This window comes from Melanostigma gelatinosum (assembly GCF_949748355.1).
Source record: "Melanostigma gelatinosum genome assembly, chromosome: 22".
NCBI lineage: Eukaryota > Metazoa > Chordata > Actinopteri > Perciformes > Zoarcidae > Melanostigma > Melanostigma gelatinosum.
This window is the reverse complement of record NC_136655.1, coordinates 3,462,645-3,482,450: the sequence shown is the minus strand read 5'-3', so window position 1 is coordinate 3,482,450 and position 19,806 is coordinate 3,462,645. Positions and strand designations below refer to the sequence as shown.

General features: G+C 42.6%; 2 protein-coding genes across 2 annotated transcripts; both read right to left on the bottom strand.

Annotated features, from left to right (window-relative positions):
- Positions 1–1,206: 1,206 nt before the first annotated feature.
- th2 (tyrosine hydroxylase 2) lies at positions 1,207–5,363 on the bottom strand (the record flags this gene model as incomplete). The annotated part of the gene is made up of 12 exons (XM_079294848.1): positions 5,020–5,363; positions 4,453–4,627; positions 4,186–4,274; positions 4,014–4,081; positions 3,881–3,931; positions 3,642–3,787; positions 2,834–2,969; positions 2,680–2,749; positions 2,538–2,594; positions 1,982–2,077; positions 1,754–1,887; positions 1,207–1,459 (listed from the first exon to the last, which is right to left on the bottom strand). Exons 1-12 carry the CDS (start codon positions 5,257–5,259, stop codon positions 1,207–1,209), a joined length of 1,515 nt encoding a protein of 504 aa, XP_079150974.1. The 5' UTR covers positions 5,260–5,363.
- A 390-nt stretch (positions 5,364–5,753) lies between these two features.
- pah (phenylalanine hydroxylase) lies at positions 5,754–17,739 on the bottom strand. Its single transcript, XM_079294103.1, has 13 exons — positions 17,591–17,739; positions 15,967–16,089; positions 11,799–11,982; positions 10,049–10,137; positions 9,493–9,560; positions 8,660–8,856; positions 8,368–8,503; positions 8,210–8,279; positions 8,008–8,064; positions 7,592–7,687; positions 7,040–7,173; positions 6,819–6,934; positions 5,754–6,513 (listed from the first exon to the last, which is right to left on the bottom strand). Exons 1-13 carry the CDS (start codon positions 17,660–17,662, stop codon positions 6,458–6,460), a joined length of 1,398 nt encoding a protein of 465 aa, XP_079150229.1. The 5' UTR covers positions 17,663–17,739; the 3' UTR covers positions 5,754–6,457.
- Positions 17,740–19,806: the final 2,067 nt, after the last annotated feature.

The following is a 19,806-nucleotide window of genomic DNA, read 5'->3' as shown; positions in this document are numbered from 1 at the left end:
CGTAGAATGAGAGTGTGTGACTGTGTGTGTGTCCCTGTAGACCTCTCTTTCCCTCCATTTTCTTTAATATCCCCCTCTCTCTTTCTTTACACACTATTTTCTTTTCTCCACAAACACAGGGTTTGCTCGGGTTTGATTTACTGTACAGTGGAATCATGGGAAGGGGAAGCTTCCCAACACAAGCTGGCCGATGGGAGGGTTTTGCCAGCCGCCGTGATGATGCCGGCGATGCTTTACGAGTCCTGCACATGGAGACGATTTGTCTCCTTGACGTGCGCAGCTCTGATATGCATTGTCGCCCGTGTGGAGATCAAAACGCTGGACGTCCGTCAAAAAGCCCCGAAGGCCAAATTATGCAGCTGCGCAGCGCAAGAGAAATAAAGAGAGAAGAGCATCTGTCAGCAGTGCAGCCCCGCGGACCGTGCTGTGGTTGACTGTGAGGTCCCGGTGACCTGGACCCAGACCAATGTTCTGGGCCGCAGTGCTGGCTCTGGCCTTGACCAGCGCAGGGAACATGATACTTAAATCATTCATAATTAGCTCCTTCCCTTTGCTTAATAACACATGGAGATAAATGGGTTCCAAGAATTTTCCAAATGGAAATAGTCGGTTTGGAATTAAAAAGCGAGAAAATGTCCGACAAGCTCTGTATTGTAGTGGTTCTCTCTCTCTTTATCTCTTTCTTTCTCTTTTGTTCCTCCTGCTGTCTTTACTGTCTTCAATGGTGGAATGTAAAGTACTTTTACTCTCAGCACTGAAATATAGACGAACTACTTTATATATAAAAACTACATTGTTAAATAGTGTACTTTTTACTGTACTACATCTTAGAGGTACATATTGTACTTTTTACAGATTAACAGGATATAAAGGAGATAAAATGCAACATGAATGCAGCAGAAACATCAGATATAATAGTAAAACCCTGACGGGGAAAGATTTACTGCACTATCAATACTTTTCATATTTAAAGTAAATATTGCTGATGATACATAATTGTACTGAAGTAAGGTTTTGAAGACGGGACTTTTACTGAAGTAAAGGATCCGAAATACTTTACTTTTCTGTCTCTCTGTAATGTAAAACGTTTTCAAGACTTCTTCATGAAAATAGACGTTTATTTATTTTTGCATGATACACACAATGTGGAACCACACAGACCTGACTACGTCCTGATTCTCTTTGTGTTCTTCATCATAGTAGATCTCATATGCAATGTTTACAGGCCAAGTGTCCCTCCTCCTCTTTTCCTGCAGGACTTTCCTCTCTCTGCAGGAAGTCTGTTCCCGGGTCTGAAGATGAGCTGAACTTCTCCAAGGCGCTGTGAAGGGTCTTCAGGTCTTCTCTCATCTGGCTCAGACTGTTCTGGATCTTGCCGGGCTGATCCAGAACCTCCACGCTGCAGGTAAAGGGGTCGTAGCGAACCGCAAAGGGACGCTTGATGGTTGCAGAGTATCTCCTGTGGAAGGAGAATTAACAGTGATACAGATGTGTGTCAAATATCAAGAAAAAACACAATTTAAAGGTATACACACACAATGTGTTTTACTGAATGTAAACAGAAACTTTATTCTCAAGAAAACTCCATACCCTGACTTCAGATTTCACCTTCATTTGCAGCCATCTATAGATCAAGCCATTTATTCATTCCATTGGGAAACTGCGTAATTATATCATCTAAGTTGCAAGACTCTCATAAAACACTGTTGGTTAACAATAAAGTAAAGACAGCAGTAAAGTAACAGGCGGATACCTCAGCTTGGTCTTTGCATCCTCGAAGCTCTCAGAAACAAAGTAAACGGGCTGGTAGGTCTGGTCCTGGTACGGCTGCGTCGCCGTCTCCTCGGGGTTGAACGGCTTGTACTCCGGCTCGTTAGACAGCGCGTACTGGAGAAGACGGGTCAAAGGTCAGAGACTGGCAAGAAAAAAACAACTGAATATGCAGCAAAATATGTGCGTGAACGTCGGAGAACAAACTCACAACGAGCTCTCCGTAAGACGACAGCAGTCCGGCGCCGTACGCTTTCACCGCTCCGTTCTGCTTGCACAGGCCGAACTCCACCGTGAACCAATACAACTAAAGAGAGAACAGGTGACCATGAAGGAAGGTGAAGACATTATCTGAAAGAGAGCGTGGCTAGTCATGTATTTAAGCCACTAGATGGCAGTGAAGAGCCATTGCACAAAATGAGGAGAGCCTGCGTTTCCTCCGATATTAGAAGCTTCTGATTTAATCAGACAACAGGTTTATTGCCCAGAAGGTTCTCACATAAAAGTAATCATGAAAGAGTCAATAATCATACAACTGTAATAGAAATATACGATTAAACATGTGTTCGATATATCCGTAGAAATAAAAAGAGCTATAGTGTTTAAAAACAAAGACAAGTCAGAATGTTGCCAGTTTAAAGTGCAAAATAATAAGAAATACTTGAGCTTGTGTCATTCTCCTGTTCTCACGATGAAGCGCTGCCAAAACAACAGTCCATCTGAATATGTTAAAATTACAAAAAGTTCAAATCTCAACAACAACCTACCGTTGACAGTTTCTCAATGTCTTCATCTGAAGCGCCAAGCGAGGCAAGTCCAATCTCCTGAAACAGTTCAAATGAATTAGAATGAAAGGTAGTAAAACTCGATTACACTCTGGTGATGTCAACGAGCCGACGGTGCAGTTACCTGTGAGAACTGTGCGAATTCCTTGTCTGCCAGCATGGGAATATGGCCGAGTAGTTCGTGGCAGCAGTCCCTGTCGGAGCAGACGGAAGCGAGTCAATGAAAGAAACAAATCAGACGAATGAATAATTCAGGGCCCATGAAAAGGATGACTCACGGCTCGGGGGAGTGCATGGGCGCCGAGGAGTGCCGGATGTACTGCGTGCACTGGAACACCCTGAAGGCCAAACTGTTGAGGAAGTCTCTGGCTGACAGCAGGCCGGCTACCGGACGCAGCTGGAAACCAGTTCTCTCTGAAACCAGCAGAAAGTCAAATGAAATGAAATATCTCAACCACACATTCTAATAACTACTTATTGAATGATTTGTATGTATCGTGGCATGTGTCTTTGTCTTCTATGCAGCACAGAATGACATTCATGATTGTGACTTTGTGCATTTAGTTTCCTGTTTATACAACAGATATTAAAGTTTGTGTGATCTTTTTACTCATATTGGATTACATTTATATGTAACCTACATAACAGTTCATATGCTTGCAGGTATTCCTTTAAATTGAATGAAATCAGTTGTGTTTTCTATTGTGTTTTCTATCCTGTTCATTTGAAACTTCTTGTTTTTACTTCCTCCCTCTTTCATGGCCTCTTAAATGTGTTTTGTGGAGTTTTTAAACTCTTAATTGCGTCTCTGTCTCCATTAAGCGAGGCCGATGCTTCTTTGGATTATGTTTTAGTTTCTGTGTTGTTTTGTTAGAATGTCAGACGCCTATAATTTATGATTTCTGTCGTCTTTTATGATAAAACACCTCCTTTCACTGCTTCTTAACTTTAAGTGTTTCTTATCTCTGTAACCTTTTTAGAGTAGAGAGACTAAAGCAGATGCATTCATTCATTGATTTAATTCATGGCTATTATATTTTGAAGACTTTAAGCTCTCATCATTCTAAATGTTCCGATCTGTGTCACCTTTCAGGAAGGCAGAAACCTCTCTGAGCTGAGGGATGCGGTCCTCTCCGTAGCCGGACTCTTTCTCCAGCTGCTGCAGCCCGTCCAGGAACTGTCTGCAGGCCAGACCGGGATAGATGCTCCTCAGCTGCTGGTAAACCTCCCTCCTTTGAACACAACCACACATCATTGTACTTTAACCATCCTCCGGCATGCATTCTGCATTTCTACCGTGCAGGACATGAGCACTTCTTTCTCACCATGTGGACATTTCTTCTGCTGTGTACTCCACCGTGGGCAGCGGGTCGCCGCTGTGACAAAGACAATGAACTTAAGAGAGAATGTCTCAATGACCCTCTGCGTTTCATGATGATGGATCAATACCCGACTCACTGTTTGTATCTGAAGGCCAGCTCCGAGATGAAAGCCCGTCTCTTTCTGTATTCTGGATCGCTGTATCCCTGCCGGCAAAAGAAAGACATTAAATCACCGTAAATAGCTTTTTGGTTTCACATATATTATTTCAAACCGTGACATTGTGCAGCAGGTATGTAAACACACTCACTGGGTGATCCTGGTCCAGGTCTGGATCAAACTTGGTTATTAACATGTTGCACCTGTCGAGGTCTTTTATCTGTCGGGGAAACCAGGGAACTGTGATGAGAGGGAAATAGTTAATGAGTGCTTTTGTAATTGGCCTTATTGTCATATGACAACAACCTAAAAGGAGCAACAACTGATTTAATTCAACATTTCATATGATGTCCTAACATCAACGCACCTCACAACATATAGCTCTGATAAAAAAGAGAGTCATGATGAAGTCGGGCACCTTTTTCCTCTGGAATGGAGCGCACGTCGTCCACCACTCTCTTCAGAGCGTTGATGAAGACGTCCCGGTCGGAGCTGTGGACTTCACACTTCATGAAGAACTCCAGGTCAGTCGTGCTGTTCTTTGACTTCCTCCCCGGCCGGCTTTCGATGTGGAGAAGTTTAGCCTCAAACGTCTGTGACACACACAGGGAGACCGACGTTGTTCCTTCTTATCGATGCTTTGACACAGAGGAGAAGCTTTCGCCTCCCAAAAATGGCCTCGTAGCTTAGTTTTTGTCATTCTTATGAAGAAAAGCAGGAGCTACAACTTCAACTCTGCTTTCATTTAATAATAGTCGGCCGAGTAATGTCTTATGTCTTTATAATATCACCAGTCAGTCAGATGTTTATTAGCTTGGATTGTTGGAAGTTTAAGCTCAAGTGATGCATTTTGGGAAAAAAACATTTAGTCAAGGCCTTAAGCACAATTTCGAGGTACTTAATGCTACTTTCTACTTTCTCTCCCTTTCTATACATATAACATGACGGCATCAGTACACAAGTACAATATCTGACTTTAATATACCTCGAATATTTTCCCAGTTTTGAAGAAGCCCGCGTTTTTCTCGTTGCTGAGGGCGAACAGGACGTTCAGCGTGACCCGGCCGTCCTTCTCCTCGAACACGAAGCCGTCTCCGTACCTGGAGGGCCCCGGGGGCCCCGGGGAGCCCGCGGAGCCGCTGCCGCGCTCCCGGCGAGCGTCCTCGATCAGGCTCTGCTTCCTCCCGCCGAACGGCGCCGTCTGCGCCCCGCTCTCCGTCTTCATGGCTCCGCTGGAGGCTTCTCGGTGGGACCGGAGCCAACTGGATGTGTGCCATCGACACCTCCGCGTTTAAATAGCCCGTCATCTGAGGGCTCTATGCAGATGAGTTGCGCAAGAGCGGCGCGTGCGTTTGCCTGTTTTTGTTAAGGCCTGTTTTGCGTCATGATATATTGCATCTCTTTATGGGGCATATCTCTTTAGGAGGGGAGAATATCCCACTCTAAAGATAACAACAAAAACACCCCTACATGTTATGAATCGGATGCATTCAAACAGAAGAGGTCCCCATAGCTCACATCCATGTCTTATTATAGGTCAAATACAGTTTATCCGGATCTCTGGAGGTTAAAAGTGCTTTATGTTGCACATCAGAGACTTTATACTCTGTTCTTCATTGAAAAATCAATAACTCAAAATATTTTAACTGCAAAAAACATTAATATAATTCCAGTTACACTTTAAACCCCATAAGAAGATAATAAGCATTTAACAAATGGTCAATAACAAACAATTTAATATTTAGCAACAACTATAACTGAATGCTGATATGAATATAACATAACAGTTTTTGTCACTGTATTGTCATTCATTATCTGTTGCGCAGCAGCCGCTGACTGTCTTGTTTGTTATTTGACACTTTTAATGTTGAGTTAGTGTAGTATTGTTTAAAAATGTGCAGCGTCCTGGCTCCTTGCTTCTATAATTATATGTTGTCCCACACATAATTTCCCACACAAAACATTTCATGCATATACAAAACATTACATTTAGCCAAAGAAAATGAAAGCCAGTTTCTGTCAGTATGCTGGTTTGAAATGCATCAAAAAACTCATGATTTCAGCTGTTTTTACATCATATTAGACATTAAATTAGATGTTGACATAATGGGTTTTAAATTCATCAAAGTCGACAAAACCCTCTTATTTTGAAAAGCATGCCTCTTAATAAAACTTACACTGAGATCAAATTGACGGTAACATTTTTGAGCTGTTACAAACCCATTATTATCCCACGGAAGTAACAGGCTCCACTTTGGTCACTTAACTAAAACACGTATTGGATTACAGTATATTGCCGTTATTTATTTGTTTTTAGACAAGGAAAGCTAACTTGCAAGTTTGCAGAGCACAACTCCAAGCGGACCAATAAGAAACGGTTTCATTGAATGCATGAGGAGACTCTCGGGGAGCTCGGGCTGAGATTACACGAGGACTTCATCCAGCTTCTGCAGGGCTTCGCACAGTTTCCCCACTTCACCTGAAATAAGAGAAAACATTTAGAGGAAAACAAAACGAACCTAAAACTAAAAAGAGATTGACTTGCATCTTCAGACTGGCTTATTTATTGTTACAGAAGTTGATGTTGCTCTTGTCTGTAATACTGTGACATCTTGAACTGAAGGTGAAGGATCACAATCGCACATTGCTTCATTTAATTTAGTCACAAACCCCCAACAAAAGGTTTGGAGCCTGCTTTAAATGATGACATTAAAAGAGAGAAGATATTGTAGTGTGCACAACAACGGCGGGCAGAAGATAGAATGGTGCAGAGATGCCACATACTGTTGATGCAGTCAGCCAGGTTCCTGAGCTGCTGAGTGTTGTCCAGCACCTCGATGCTCTGAGTGTAGGGATTGTAGCGCACCGTGAAAGGCCTGGGGATGGTGGCTGCAAATTTCCTGTAGGCAGGCAGAAGTAAATGTTTTTTATGTGGAACCTAATCCTACTGTATATATGCAGGAACGCTTCAAATCAAATGGACAGAAAAAAACCCATTTACTTACCTGACTTGCTCTTTGGCGTCCTCAAAGCTGTCAGCCACAAAGTAAACGGGCTGGTACTCTGTGATCGGGTATTTCTGGAGGCTGGTCTTGGCGGGGTCAAAGGGCAGGACTCTGGGCTCGTCTGACAGGCAGTACTGAAAGAAAACAGTGTCACAAAATATGTTATTTTGTGTTTTTTTACCGTATGTATTTCAGTTTGTCAATATGTGTGTCTGCTCCCATCACTACTCCAGTAAACAGGAAGTGCAGCATGATTCGGGCTCTGCTTTGTCCGTTGATGTGACTTGGCAGAGTGCACATCCTCTGCTGACAGCAGCTTATGACACTGGTGGCCTAGATCGTCCCCCCCCCCCCCCCCCCCCCCCCATTTACCCACTGCATCACTTTACCCACTGGGGGAGTAGTGACACACAGAACCGCAATCTGAGTGGACCACTTACCCACTGCAACAAGGTTGGGTGTGCATGTGTTTGTCGTGCTGCTGCCTCCATGTTTGCTAAAAGTGATGTGACTCAAACACGTGCACCCTCCCCTCCCCTCCCCCTCTCTTACCTGCAGCTCGCCAAACGATGAAAGCAAGCCAGCTCCGTAAGCTTTGATCTCCGAGCCCTGCTTACACAGGCCAAACTCCACGGTGAACCAGTAGACCTGAAGACACACGATTCATCAAAAAACACATCATCTGTACTCCAAACTCAGACAGGAATTCACCAAAGAAGGACGACGTCTTTCCACAAACCCACAGAACTCAGAGAAGATTGACAGAGTCACAATCTGTTGCATTGCTTATCCCTGTTGAACAAACGTAGAAATACGATAAATAGTTTCCCTTGAGCAATGTTTCATTGACATGAAGAAGTGCAGGAGTACCTGTTCTGAAGCCTACCAGAATTAGTTTCTTGTTCAGTTCATGTATATTATTATACAATAGACGATGTATATGTTGGGCTCATGTACACAGTACTCACAGTAGCAAGTTTCTCAATGAACTCGTCAGGGGCACCGAGGGAGGCAAGACCGATTTCCTGCACAGAATAAAATAGAGAAAGATTTGAAGATAAAAAGTTACAGAATCACAAATGTTCCAGAGATTTGTGTGTTCAAATAAAACTGCATTGATCCTATGGTGTATCTTTTCATCATTTCTTCTCTGACAGGACACTTGGTTACCTGTGAGAATTGGGCGAAACTGGAGTTGGCGAACAGAGGAACGTGTCCCAGGAGCTCGTGGCAGATATCCCTGCATTAGAAACCAAAATCACGCCTTAAAATCACATAAAACATGTATTTCTTTCCTCCTTTTTATGAATAGCGTTTGGAACACTCACGGCTCAGGTGTGTATGTGGGCTTGGAGCTGTGGCGAATGTACTGCGTGGAATGAAAGACGCGGAAGGCGAGTCCGGCCAGGAAGTCCCGGGACGAGAGCAGGCCGGCCACCGGGCGAAGCCGGAAGCCTGTGCACGCTGCAGGACAGAGCCGGAGACATGAGAGAGGTGAGCCTTTGGGTGTGTTGAATAAGAGCAGTTAGTGAGGGAGGGACAGGAAGGAGGGCGTTTGAACAGGTCCTGCCTCCCACATCCAAACACCCCGGGCTTTCCAAGATGAAATGAAGGACTTACACTGCAGGAAGCGGGACACGTCCTCCATCTGTGGGATGTTGTCCTGCCTGTAGCCGCAGTATTTCTCCAGCAGGGGGAAGACCCGGTTGTGTTCGTGGCAGGCGTGAGTCGGGTACAGAGTCTTCAGCTCCTTGAACACCGTCCCCCATGTGACCTTTTCCTCCTCCGTGTACTCCACTCGAGGGACCATTTGGCCACTGGGACGAAGACGTGAGGTTCATTTATGCACTTTGTGCCGTTTCTTGTCGAGTTTTGTCCAATTTAGGAACAAACATTGCAGTAAAGCAGTAATAAAGGGTACGTCTACAGTTTAACTGCAGATAGACTTGTTGCATAAGGACAGTATGCAAGCAAACGAACAGATCCACGTAAATATTCACTTATTATCTTTTATGATGAATGTATTCTCTGTTTTTGCTGAATTGTACGACATTTAGTTGAAAGTGCCGTCATTCGTAAGGACCCTCCTACGACTACAAAGGAAGTTACATGATCAGTGTTTCTGTCCTTTATCAGTCAATACATCCTCCTGCTTCATCACTGCACTATGAGCTGAATTCATTTCTAAAGATACTGTTTTGTAAGTTTTATTTATTTGTAGGTTTCCCCAAATATCCCCATGACGATCGACTACGTGAGCACAGCAGCGCTTCATTATGATCACAGTATTACGGATGTAAATGCGAGCCACCTCAGTGGGTATATCACTGGGGTTTGGAGCTCTTTGTAGTGCCTGTGTGTAACACATTTCAATTATACACACAAACACCAAGGCCCTTTTTCAAAACACACACAAAATAAGAGGTGGACTTTCAAAATAAAGGAGTAGTTACTGTCTGTAGTTGAAGGCGATGTCAGCAAACTCCTTCCTGCGGGTTCTGTACACTGAATCTGTGAAGCCCTACACACACACACACACACACACACACACACACACACACACACACACACAAAGGAAAGCCATGTTAGATCTCATGATCGCAGCCTGGCCACTCACAGCTAAATCAAAGAGTGGAAATCCTCTGCTAAGGCTAAACCCTGTGGCCTTTGACAGCATTATGCCCTCCGTCTCTAATAAGAGCATGCAAATACATATTCAAATCAAGCCTTTGTAGAGGGTTTTTCAGCTTATGATGAATACATTTTGCTTTAATGGCGGTGGCAAAAGGGAGCAATTATCTATAATTATAGGGGCTCAATTAAAGCAATGACATCAATTTGTGTGTCGAGGTAGTTTCCATTAGAATAGACGGCAGAGTGCAGCCTGTCATCTCCACAGCCCCGTCTTTCATAAGACGCGTGGGTGGGAGTGGACACGTATTCACACACACACACACATGCGGAGGCAGGATGCGGCACACAGACAGTGATGGATGAGTCAGTCCGTACCGGGTGATCAGAATCCAGCTCGGAGCCATAACTGAGGATCTGGTTGGCAAAGCGGTCCAAGTCCTGGATGTCATTAGGGAACCACGGCACTGGAGAATAATTAGTTATTAAACATTGATAGTTTGTGTTTGTATTCAACACGTCAAATCAATTCAGATTTAATGCCACAAACTGCGCAAGGCGGAGAACATTTTAATATTCTGGATATTTTGACGCAGTATATTTTAATTTTTATGCTGAATCATTCAAATGTGTAATCCCAATGAGAAGTAATCTCTTGTTTTATATGATTTTAAACTGAGCTTTTGGCTTTGAGACTGTTGGAGGGACAAAACGAGACATTTGAAGACGTCATCTTGGATTGTTTGTTGCAGCCTGAGAATCGTGTGATTCTTGACTGATGTGAATGAGTAAAGAGCATTTTTTTTCAGTGCCATGGCATTTTGACACTCAGCAGAACAGTAATCAAGGGTCATCTGCTTCTTCATATGGATTTATGACACTCAAAGACACTGGGGGCCCAATCATTAATCTGCATTTGTGCAGTGTGGTCCAGCCTGAGGCCCCAAGAAGACAATGTCCCTGCTAGGCTCCTCTATAAACAGGCAGTCTCCAAAACAGGCCATAAATATCCCCTCGTCCACTTGACCCTGACCAGCAGACCACAGTGTCTTCACCGAGGTCAAAGGAGGATCCGTGGTGGCCCCGTCTGTCTCTGGCTGCCCCGTGTTAGTCCGGGACCAGGACACAGAGCCCTTTGTTCCTGCTGAGCCTGTTGGTCCTCAGTAGCTAAACTAATGTCATTCTGGAAACAACTAATAAAGAAGGTCTAGATGTGGGCGATGGGCCATCAGTCTCATCGGCGACGCTGGCTCTCCATTACCCCGTCTGACTGGAGGGTCATGAGGCACCACCCAACAGCACAACAACACCAGATAAATGGACCGTTGTTTTGATCTCCGTGGAATTAGATTTGTTTTAGCCACGCTAGCTGTGTGGCTCAGGGATGGCCACATCGGCCCAGACTGATATCTATTCATGGTCCACAAAGGATGAATCCTACTCACTTTAGTCATTCCCTGAATTATCTCCATGAGATTGACATTTTGGTTTTTCAGTAAAATGCCTCACTAACGATTGGATGGATCGTCATGAGGTTTGGTTTGGAAGTCAAGCACCAACTCAAGATCAAAAGAGTCACCTGTGTAGCAAAATATCTCTACATCTATGGATGAGCACAAAATCGAATAAAGACATTCATGATCCCCAGGGGATGAACCGTAATGACTTTGGTAGTGCCCTGATATTTTCTCTAGCACCACCATGAGGTTTTCTAATATCAATCATAAACCAAAAACATGCTAAACTAAAAACAGCCTCAGCTGTGCTTCTTGTTTAGTGCTAAGCAAATGTTAGCATGCTAAAACATTATGTAATATGGAGAATTTAGTCAACAATGCATGATTAAAAGACAACAAAACACAGGATGTTAGCAAAATTCAATAAACTGATGGCCCCTTCTGTGGATCTAATAAGATGTGACACACAAAAGTAAACACTCCTTTGAGTTAAAGAACAATTTAGACTAAAATAGTTGTTTATTGAGAAGATGTTATTGTTATCGTGAAGTGTGGATGAACTCATTCGTAAGCTCTCCTCTCACAACTTGTGGAGCACGTTGTTAAAACACACACGATCATGTTGAGGATGCGTGCTCATCCGCTCTCTCCAGTTGCAGGAACTCACTCACCTGTGTCCTTCTGTTTGTTGCGGGACAGCTCGTACACGGGGCCGCTGATTTGTGTACGCAGGCTGTCGATGACCTCGTCCAGGGCCTGGGAGCAGCTGGCGTCCACGCTGATGAAGAACTCGAAATGTTCTTTGTTCATCCGCGACGGACGGGACTCGATGTGCGTCAGGTTGATGCCCTTCTCCTGAGGTTTGCAGGAGAAGAAAGAGGTGAGACCTGATTTGTTTTTGTTTTGAAGATCCTGTTAGTTTATTTTACATTTAATGTACATTTCAATTTGTTGAAGACAAAAGTTGCATCATGAAAACAAAGTGGAAAATTATAAAATGCATGTAAGATAAAGTTGTGGTGCAGCAGCACTGCCTTTATTCCACCACTAGATGGCGGTGTGTTGGTATTAAATTGATAGCTATTGATCAGACGTGGCGTTCACCATGACCTCAGATCAACTCTCTCTGCAAACTGACAGAGAGCCACACAGACTAGACTTGCACAGCGAAGTCATTCAGCACATGTTGTGGTGGTTTAGTGGAATAAACAATATTTGATTTTTCTCACTCTGCAGCATGAACACAAAACCATTGAGATGTTTCCAAAGTCTTTTGAATGAAAGTTCTTCATGCCCAAAATGAGGCTCTAGCTCGTGCCGGAGAGCGTAACTATCTCTAAGTGGTAATTACCATCAAAGTTGGATTTTGGTTCATGTAAGTTTGGGGAGGGAGAGGGAGTATGTTGTTCTCTGTCGACTATAGGCCAAGTAAAGAGGAGGGCGGGCGCAGCAGATCCCATCTGGATCCTATTCTACTCTCAACTGCTTATTTTAAAGAGCATGTGGTCCTGCGTCCCCCTGGAATGACCAAAGACTAAGTCCAGCTCTCTGTTTTGATTATCTGTTCGCTGTCAGCAGATTCACTGTAGATTCACTTCTAAGCACATCAGATAAGAAAAACAATTCAAATTATCAATTCAATAATTACCGCAATCATCCCTATGAAATAATATGACATATAAAACCGTTTGTATGGCATAAACTGAATATACTATGAATACTTCATCTCGAAAAACCGATGCGAGTACAAGTAACTCTTATTATACATGATTGATTTCCCTTTTAAATCTATTATAGATATAAAAGAAGACATCTAGTCTGACAAATAATCAGATTTTGAAAAAAATAAGATATGGATTGTGCAAACGTGGCTGCATCTAAATATTTGGAAGATGTGCCCATTTGTTCATGCATTGCATTTAGCAGCAATGAACAGAAGAGTGAAGCTTTGGGATTACAACACTTAGATTCAAAAACATTTCTGAAGTCAAGTCTGTTTCATTTATATGTTTCATTTGTCCCTGCCCTACGCTATTGCTGTTTCTGTGCATAAAGGGGAAATACTTCAGTGCTGTCGGTGGGCTGGTCCAGTTTAACATCGTCCACCCTAAATCCTAAACCCAGCACGATGCAGCGGTCGTCAGATTGCTGTACCCCTCCGGGCCGTCCCTCCGCCGGTGACATTTACCCTCCTGTCAGCCTCGCTGAGTTCAAGGCCGACCCGAGGCTCCGGCTCGCCACATCAAAGCCACGTTGCCGTGTCACATGCGCTTGAGTCCCAGGCGGATAAACAGTGTGACAGTTTTCATGTAGCCACAGAAATATGCAGATTAAACATTCACACGTTGATAGAATGAAACGAACACATGATGAGATGCCACCGCTGCTCGGCTGAATGCTCGCACAGGGCAGTTGCTTTCAATTTGTCAGAGCAAAGCAAGGAAGACGTGCAGCGTGTGCTCTTCAACATTTTAGGGGAATCAACATGTGTTGGCCTGGAAAAAGTTTGGAAAGAAGAAGAGATCTGGGGGAGGAGGGGGGTGGAGCAGGGGGAGGATCGGGAAAGTGGGAGCTCATAGGTCCAGAAAGGATCCTGATGTGTTTACTGCTGCATTTGGAGAGCAGCATTTGGCAGATACTTGATATTAAACAATCAAACCAAATCTCCACCCCCACAAGAAAAAGAATATCCCCAATAATGTTTTTCTCCAAAATAAAACAGATTTTTCTCGAGCAGGGTTCCCACGCTTGCCTTGAAAAAAATTTCCATGCTCCCTCCTGATTTTCCAGGTACCATATTAAGTGATGATCTATAGGCCCCTGAAGCTTTCCGCCCCCATCCCCTCACACACACACACACACACACACAACCCCCTAGGACACCTGACTACTTACTTGATTTAAAAGATGTGCCAGTCAAGTCTACATTGTAAATGCTTAGAGATTATGTCTTATTGATAATATCAATGCATGAAATCATGCAACAAGCTGTAGATGAACAACAAACGTGTTTTGTAGACCCAGACAGCCAGAACCTCACTGCACCGACTGTCTCCTAAAAATGACGTTCCCCCAAAACTAAAATGCATTCTCAATTAAATTTGACCAAAAACGTATTTTCTCCCTGATTACGTTTGTGTTTGACGTATGACAAATACTCCCGGGGTCGAGGGATATCAGCACGTATGTGAACTGTTTTCCTGCTGAATGTTTTGTTTGCAAGCAGAGTAAACTAAAACCTTGAAATGACGTCCGCGTTGAAGAGTAAACAACGAAGACGCCGCCCGTCTGTGTTTACTTCGAGCCTCACACAGTCACGTACACACACGCAAATACATGTTTTTGTTTTGTTTACTGTTAATTAGTAACTTTGTGATTATGAATGAACTAAATCAAATTTCATCATCCCGGATCAGACCATAAATATTTTGGGAAATACTTATTTTTTATGTTGTTGATACTATTATATTGCATTATTACTGATGATTTTACACATAAAGTTCTGTGTGTTCATCACAAGCCTGAAAACAGGTGTATAATGTCCCATGTTGCTCTGGAGGGAGCTGTCCCAACTTTAATCTGTAACAATCTGTCGGTTTATACCGTTGTCATATATTTTGTATGTTAAAGCGAAATTTAAAAGGTAGCTAATAATTGTTGGGAAGTAAAATGTGTTCAACTGTAGAAGTATTCAGTGGTAAATAAAAATGACAAATCTTTCAGAATTGGACGAAGTGGACTCCATAAGTGAATGCACTTTCACTGCCAACTACAAGTAGACGATTGGTTCATAGATTTCTGAGCAGTTCAATGTTTGACTGTTGCATAGAGAAAGCCTGGAGGAGGTTGGTTAGTGGAACAAAGAGCTGCCCGTCATGTTTGCACACGACTGATACACAAACTGTGAGATAAGCGCAGCTTGTTTCGTTCCCTTCTTTAAAGGTTCAGCTACACCAGCAGCTACAGATAACATGTAAAAGCTACTTCCTTCTGCCCACAAAACTGTTCAATGTTGTAACTGCATGAACTGGTCAACTAGATTAAGTAATATATCAGTGGCTCAATTTTGAAAGAACCGAACTGTTCACGCAGCATGTTTTGTTCATGTTGATCAATAACTTTATGAAGATAAAAGACCTGAAGAACCTTCGTCATCAGCTCATCGTGTCCATCTGATCAGACCGTCATTGGTACAAAGGAGTAGTTTGACATTTGGGAATTGCACTTGGGAAGCTGTATCGGAAACCACCGAAGCTGAACTTTTTGGCAGAAGTGCCAAAACTGCAGTCGGCTTAAGTTGGTCAATCCCCATAGACCCCCATGTAAAAATACCCAACTCTACAGCTGAAATATGAATGTCTAATGTCCCCGTTCATGACGACTGAGGTTGAATTTCCATAAAACTCATTTGTTTAAATTATATTAAGGCATAAAGTTAGATAAAGGTGTCGTCACTGTGAAGATGGCGACAGACTTATACTTATTATATTGCATTTATGCCAATAGATCCCCCTAAACGCTACACACTGGCCCTTTAAAACAAAGAGATGATTAGAAGTCCATCTCAGCGACTTGTTTTTAACCACACCATGGAGGGGTTCGTTTCACCCAAAGTATGGTCCCAGTAGTAAATCAACATTCCTGCATGCTCCGGTTGGTGTTAAACTGCAGAATGCAAATTTGCCTCCTGAACAAATGCAGTTCAGACCTCTGGCCATGCAGACCAGGTTCCCTTCGGTGCTTGTAACTTATGTCATGATCTGAGAGAAAGGATGGATCTTTTATTGTATATCGGCGCTGGGGAAGCGTGAGGGTCAACAGTCGAGAGGTGGCGTTTACCTCAAAGAGTCGCAGGCCCCTGGCTAAAGCTCCGACCTCCTCCTTCAGGGAGAAAATGCAGGTGATCACTTCGGACTTCTTGTTGGTCTCCTCCTCCAGGTACATGGATCCCCTTCTCCTTTGCTGAGAAAGACACAGCAGGACACATGGCGTTGATGTGGGGTTTACAGGTTTTTTGAATGTGCTTTAGGCACTTTTCTTTACACAAGCAGAATCACGGGGGGAGCAGCCAAAACAACTTTAACTGCAGCAGTCAATGAAAGAGGAGGACTCATTGGAGTATGTTTTATCTCGATCTTATGATCTATCTAAATCTGGCAGCTGAATGGGCTTGATTGTCTAATTGACCTTAATAACAAATTCACAACACCACAGCACTTTATAAATCAGGAGGATGTGTAAATCCCAGATTTTCAGAGATATTCTTGTCACTATTTTGCTGATTCATCTGCGTTGTGACCTCATTCTGCGCCGATATGTTTAAGCACACCCGTGTGTAGGAGGAAGTGCATGAAAGTGGAAGGTCGTGACAAGTCTGCAGTCAAGGTGTCTTGACACATGGGATGCGGGGCGTAGATGTAAGCAGTGCAGGCAGTGTGGTTGCACTGGTGTACGTGGCGTGTGTGTGCGTTTCATAGGGTGCACTAGGGCCCATCATAACTACTCTACACCACTGCATGAGATTGACCATATGCTCCACACATGAGAGGATTTTAAACAAACGAGAGCACACAGCGGATCACAATATCTCAGATGTAGAAATTCATGCACAGTCCAGATAGTTAATTATTAAATCTAACATTTCATATGGAGCTTCAGCACGCAGTCTTTACTTCAGATTATTCAGGAACCAAAATGGTACATTTTAAATGAAGTGTTACATTTAACAGTTAGTTAAAGATAGTCTTGACTGCATCTTTAAAACAGAGGCCATATATTGGTGCTGCAACTAACGATTATTTTTACATTTGATTAATCTACACATTACTAAATTCATATTTATATTTGACATGAGAAAGAATATTATTATTATTATCATATTAGATAAGCTGGAACGAGTTTGACATTTTTGACACTATTTAAAAAACTTTTAAATAGTTGCATATTATTTTTCTTGTTGAGCGACTAAAGCTCTAGCTTTTGTAACATAACAGACAGGATATATATATATATATATATATATATATATATATATATATATATATATATATATATATATATTTTTTTTTTTTAATCCAGGTTCCCAAATACCTTTATACATCGATCATTTTGATTTTTTTTTGCAAGACCTTGTCATCACATAGTTTTCATTTTTTCAGTAACAGCTGCTTTTTGTTTTGCTTGTATTTGCCCTCTGTTCACTTCAACTCTCCCTCCTTTGTCTGCTGTACCGGGAACATTCCAGCTATGACTCGCTCTATCACTGTTGTTGCTGATTTGAATTAGCAGGTGGAAGGTTCAATATAATACCTCTTTTTTTAAATCTTAAAATGACCATTTCATCACAGAAGAAGAGAACAAATAAGCTGATGGGTTTTTGGACATAAAGTGGTGCCCCAGACAAATGCAAAGGACGTTAAATGTTATATAGCAGGTATCATAACGGGTGGTAAATCAGATTTACCCCTGTGTTTGGTTCCTCTGGCTCTGCCTCTGGCTCCTGGTCTCCATTCACGATCTTGTATGCAGCGTCCATCCTCTTGCTCTTCAGGTGAACGACCTGTGTGTGTGCTGCTGTGGAGCTGTGATAAAGTGTCTGTGTGCAGCTCCTGTCTATAAAACCTCTCTGCTCTCCGCGTTTGCAACGGCGGTCCACGTGACACCACACCACCCTCTGCATCGGTATGTCACGGGACGGTTGTTCACAACGGAACATCTGGTTATGGTTGTCCAGCGCTGGGTTGAAGTTGGCCCCGGGATATGCACTGCTGAGTTTCAGCTTTAACTTTTTTTATTTAAATGTTGCTGCTGCCCACAGTGTTAGAGCTTCTTCTTTGTACGGGAAGCGCGTGAGGGCCTCACCCGGAGATTCAAACCTTTGCATCTATGGCATTAGCAGATATGCTAAAGATAGAGGAGCTAGCAGCTAGCTCGGAGAAAGTGGAAATTGCAATTAAAAAGACCGCACATCATAGCTAGGCTAACGTTAGCATTTAGCAGGAAGTAGCCAATCAGAAGTAGAGTAGCTTGCAGCCATGCTAACGTTAGCCTCGACCTTCTCGAGCACCAAGCTAACGTTGCACTAAGCTAACATTACACCGCTTTTAATCTTGTCCACTGAATTGTATTTTAAGTTATGTCATAATTATCCCCCGGCTCAGTGTGTAACACTAACGTACATTTACGTTAGCTTGTTGCTACATTGATTTCTTCTGAGTAACGTTAACGGTTGTTTAAAACTGGATATTTAACCTTACTCAACTCGTACGTTAACTGGGTACATTTCGATGAACAAGGCAAATAAAAACACAAGACTGCTCTACAGACTACTAAATCTCTACAGTGCTTTGAGCTAAATGACAACGCCAGCATGCTAACGTACAGTCACAATGACAGTAATAGCATGTTTATGTTTATATATATATATAAAATTATATATAATTATATATACTGTATAGCTAATAAGAGAAAGCTGCTTGGGCCACTACATGTGTGCAGTTGTGCACATGTCTGCATATACTTCAGAAGGTTCTGGAAACTACCTCTGGACTGAAATTACCAGTGTGTCCACAAGTGTGACAAATAGTCCACTATGGTCAAGGTGGTTGCAGAGGTTTGTCTCCCACTAAGCAGACAGCAGTGTGCATCATACTCTTGAATGTGTTTCTCATGTTTTTTCTCAGGGTAACCTAGTTTTCTTGGGCTGCTTGTATACAAAATATACCTTCCCATAGTGAGACATGTTTTCTTTATCTTTATTTGTATCCGTTTAATGAACACATGTCAGTTTGAAGGGAAATTAAAGAGTTTTAATACATATTTAAGGAATAGTTGTTAAAAGCATCCAAAGTCAGTGGAACTTCAGCTTTTCAACAAGAGCTTTTAAACAGTAAAGAACACAATTGATGCAAACTAAATTACATTCATTCTGTATTCAATTTACGTGAAATCCTTTTAACTGAAAGCTAAGCATCTATTTATTTCCTTCATCAGGAGAAGCCTGGACGACTGGCGGAGAGAAGGCAAACATGGCTCATTGGATGCTGTAAGGAATACACCACCCGTCTGTGCTGTCATGAAGTATAACAAGCCTGCAGTCCTGCTTTACAGGTAACAGCTGGTGAAGTTTTGTAACAGTTTTGTATGACCATTTCGGCCACTTCTTCTAGACTTTTGAAGCCCGGTATGTGACAACAGGTGTCATGCTTGTTAAGTTTGACTTATTTCCCTATTTATTTGAATTTTGTCTCTCCTTTATTAAGTAATTGTAAGCCTGCAATAACTCAAAACGCACCTTCCTAGAGCAACTCACTTGTATAACCTTCTCAGGTTGGGAATTGCGCAGGACTTAGTGATAAATCATCAACTAGCACTGTTTTTTAAAAACCAAGGCCAACTTAAACAACCACAAATTCAAAGCCAGTGAAAAAGTTAAACTGCAGCCGTAATAATATTGAAGCCGTATAAAAACTCCTACAAATAACAGAGAACAAATTGGTGTCTGTTCAAACAAATCAGCTCCAACTATCACACCTGACAGTGAGGAGGTCCACAGGTGCCACATGAGGGCAGTGTAGGTTTGGTAATGTTGAGAGCAGGCCACCAGTGCAGCACTCAGAGCAGCACATTTAACATCCGATGATTATTCAGTGTGATGTTTTAGGTTACGTAAATAGTCAT

Bases quoted from the DNA above. Each gene is read 5' to 3' on its own strand.
- pah (XM_079294103.1), bottom strand. From the start codon at position 17,662: ATGGACGCTGCATACAAGATCGTGAATGGAGACCAGGAGCCAGAGGCA. The intron at 16,090-17,590 runs GTAAATCTGATT...TGTCTTTCTCAG, and splicing joins CAGAGGAACCAAACACAGGG to CAAAGGAGAAGGGGATCCAT. The intron at 8,065-8,209 runs GTAACCAAGTGT...TATTCTGTGCAG, and splicing joins GTTTCGCCCAATTCTCACAG to GAAATCGGTCTTGCCTCCCT.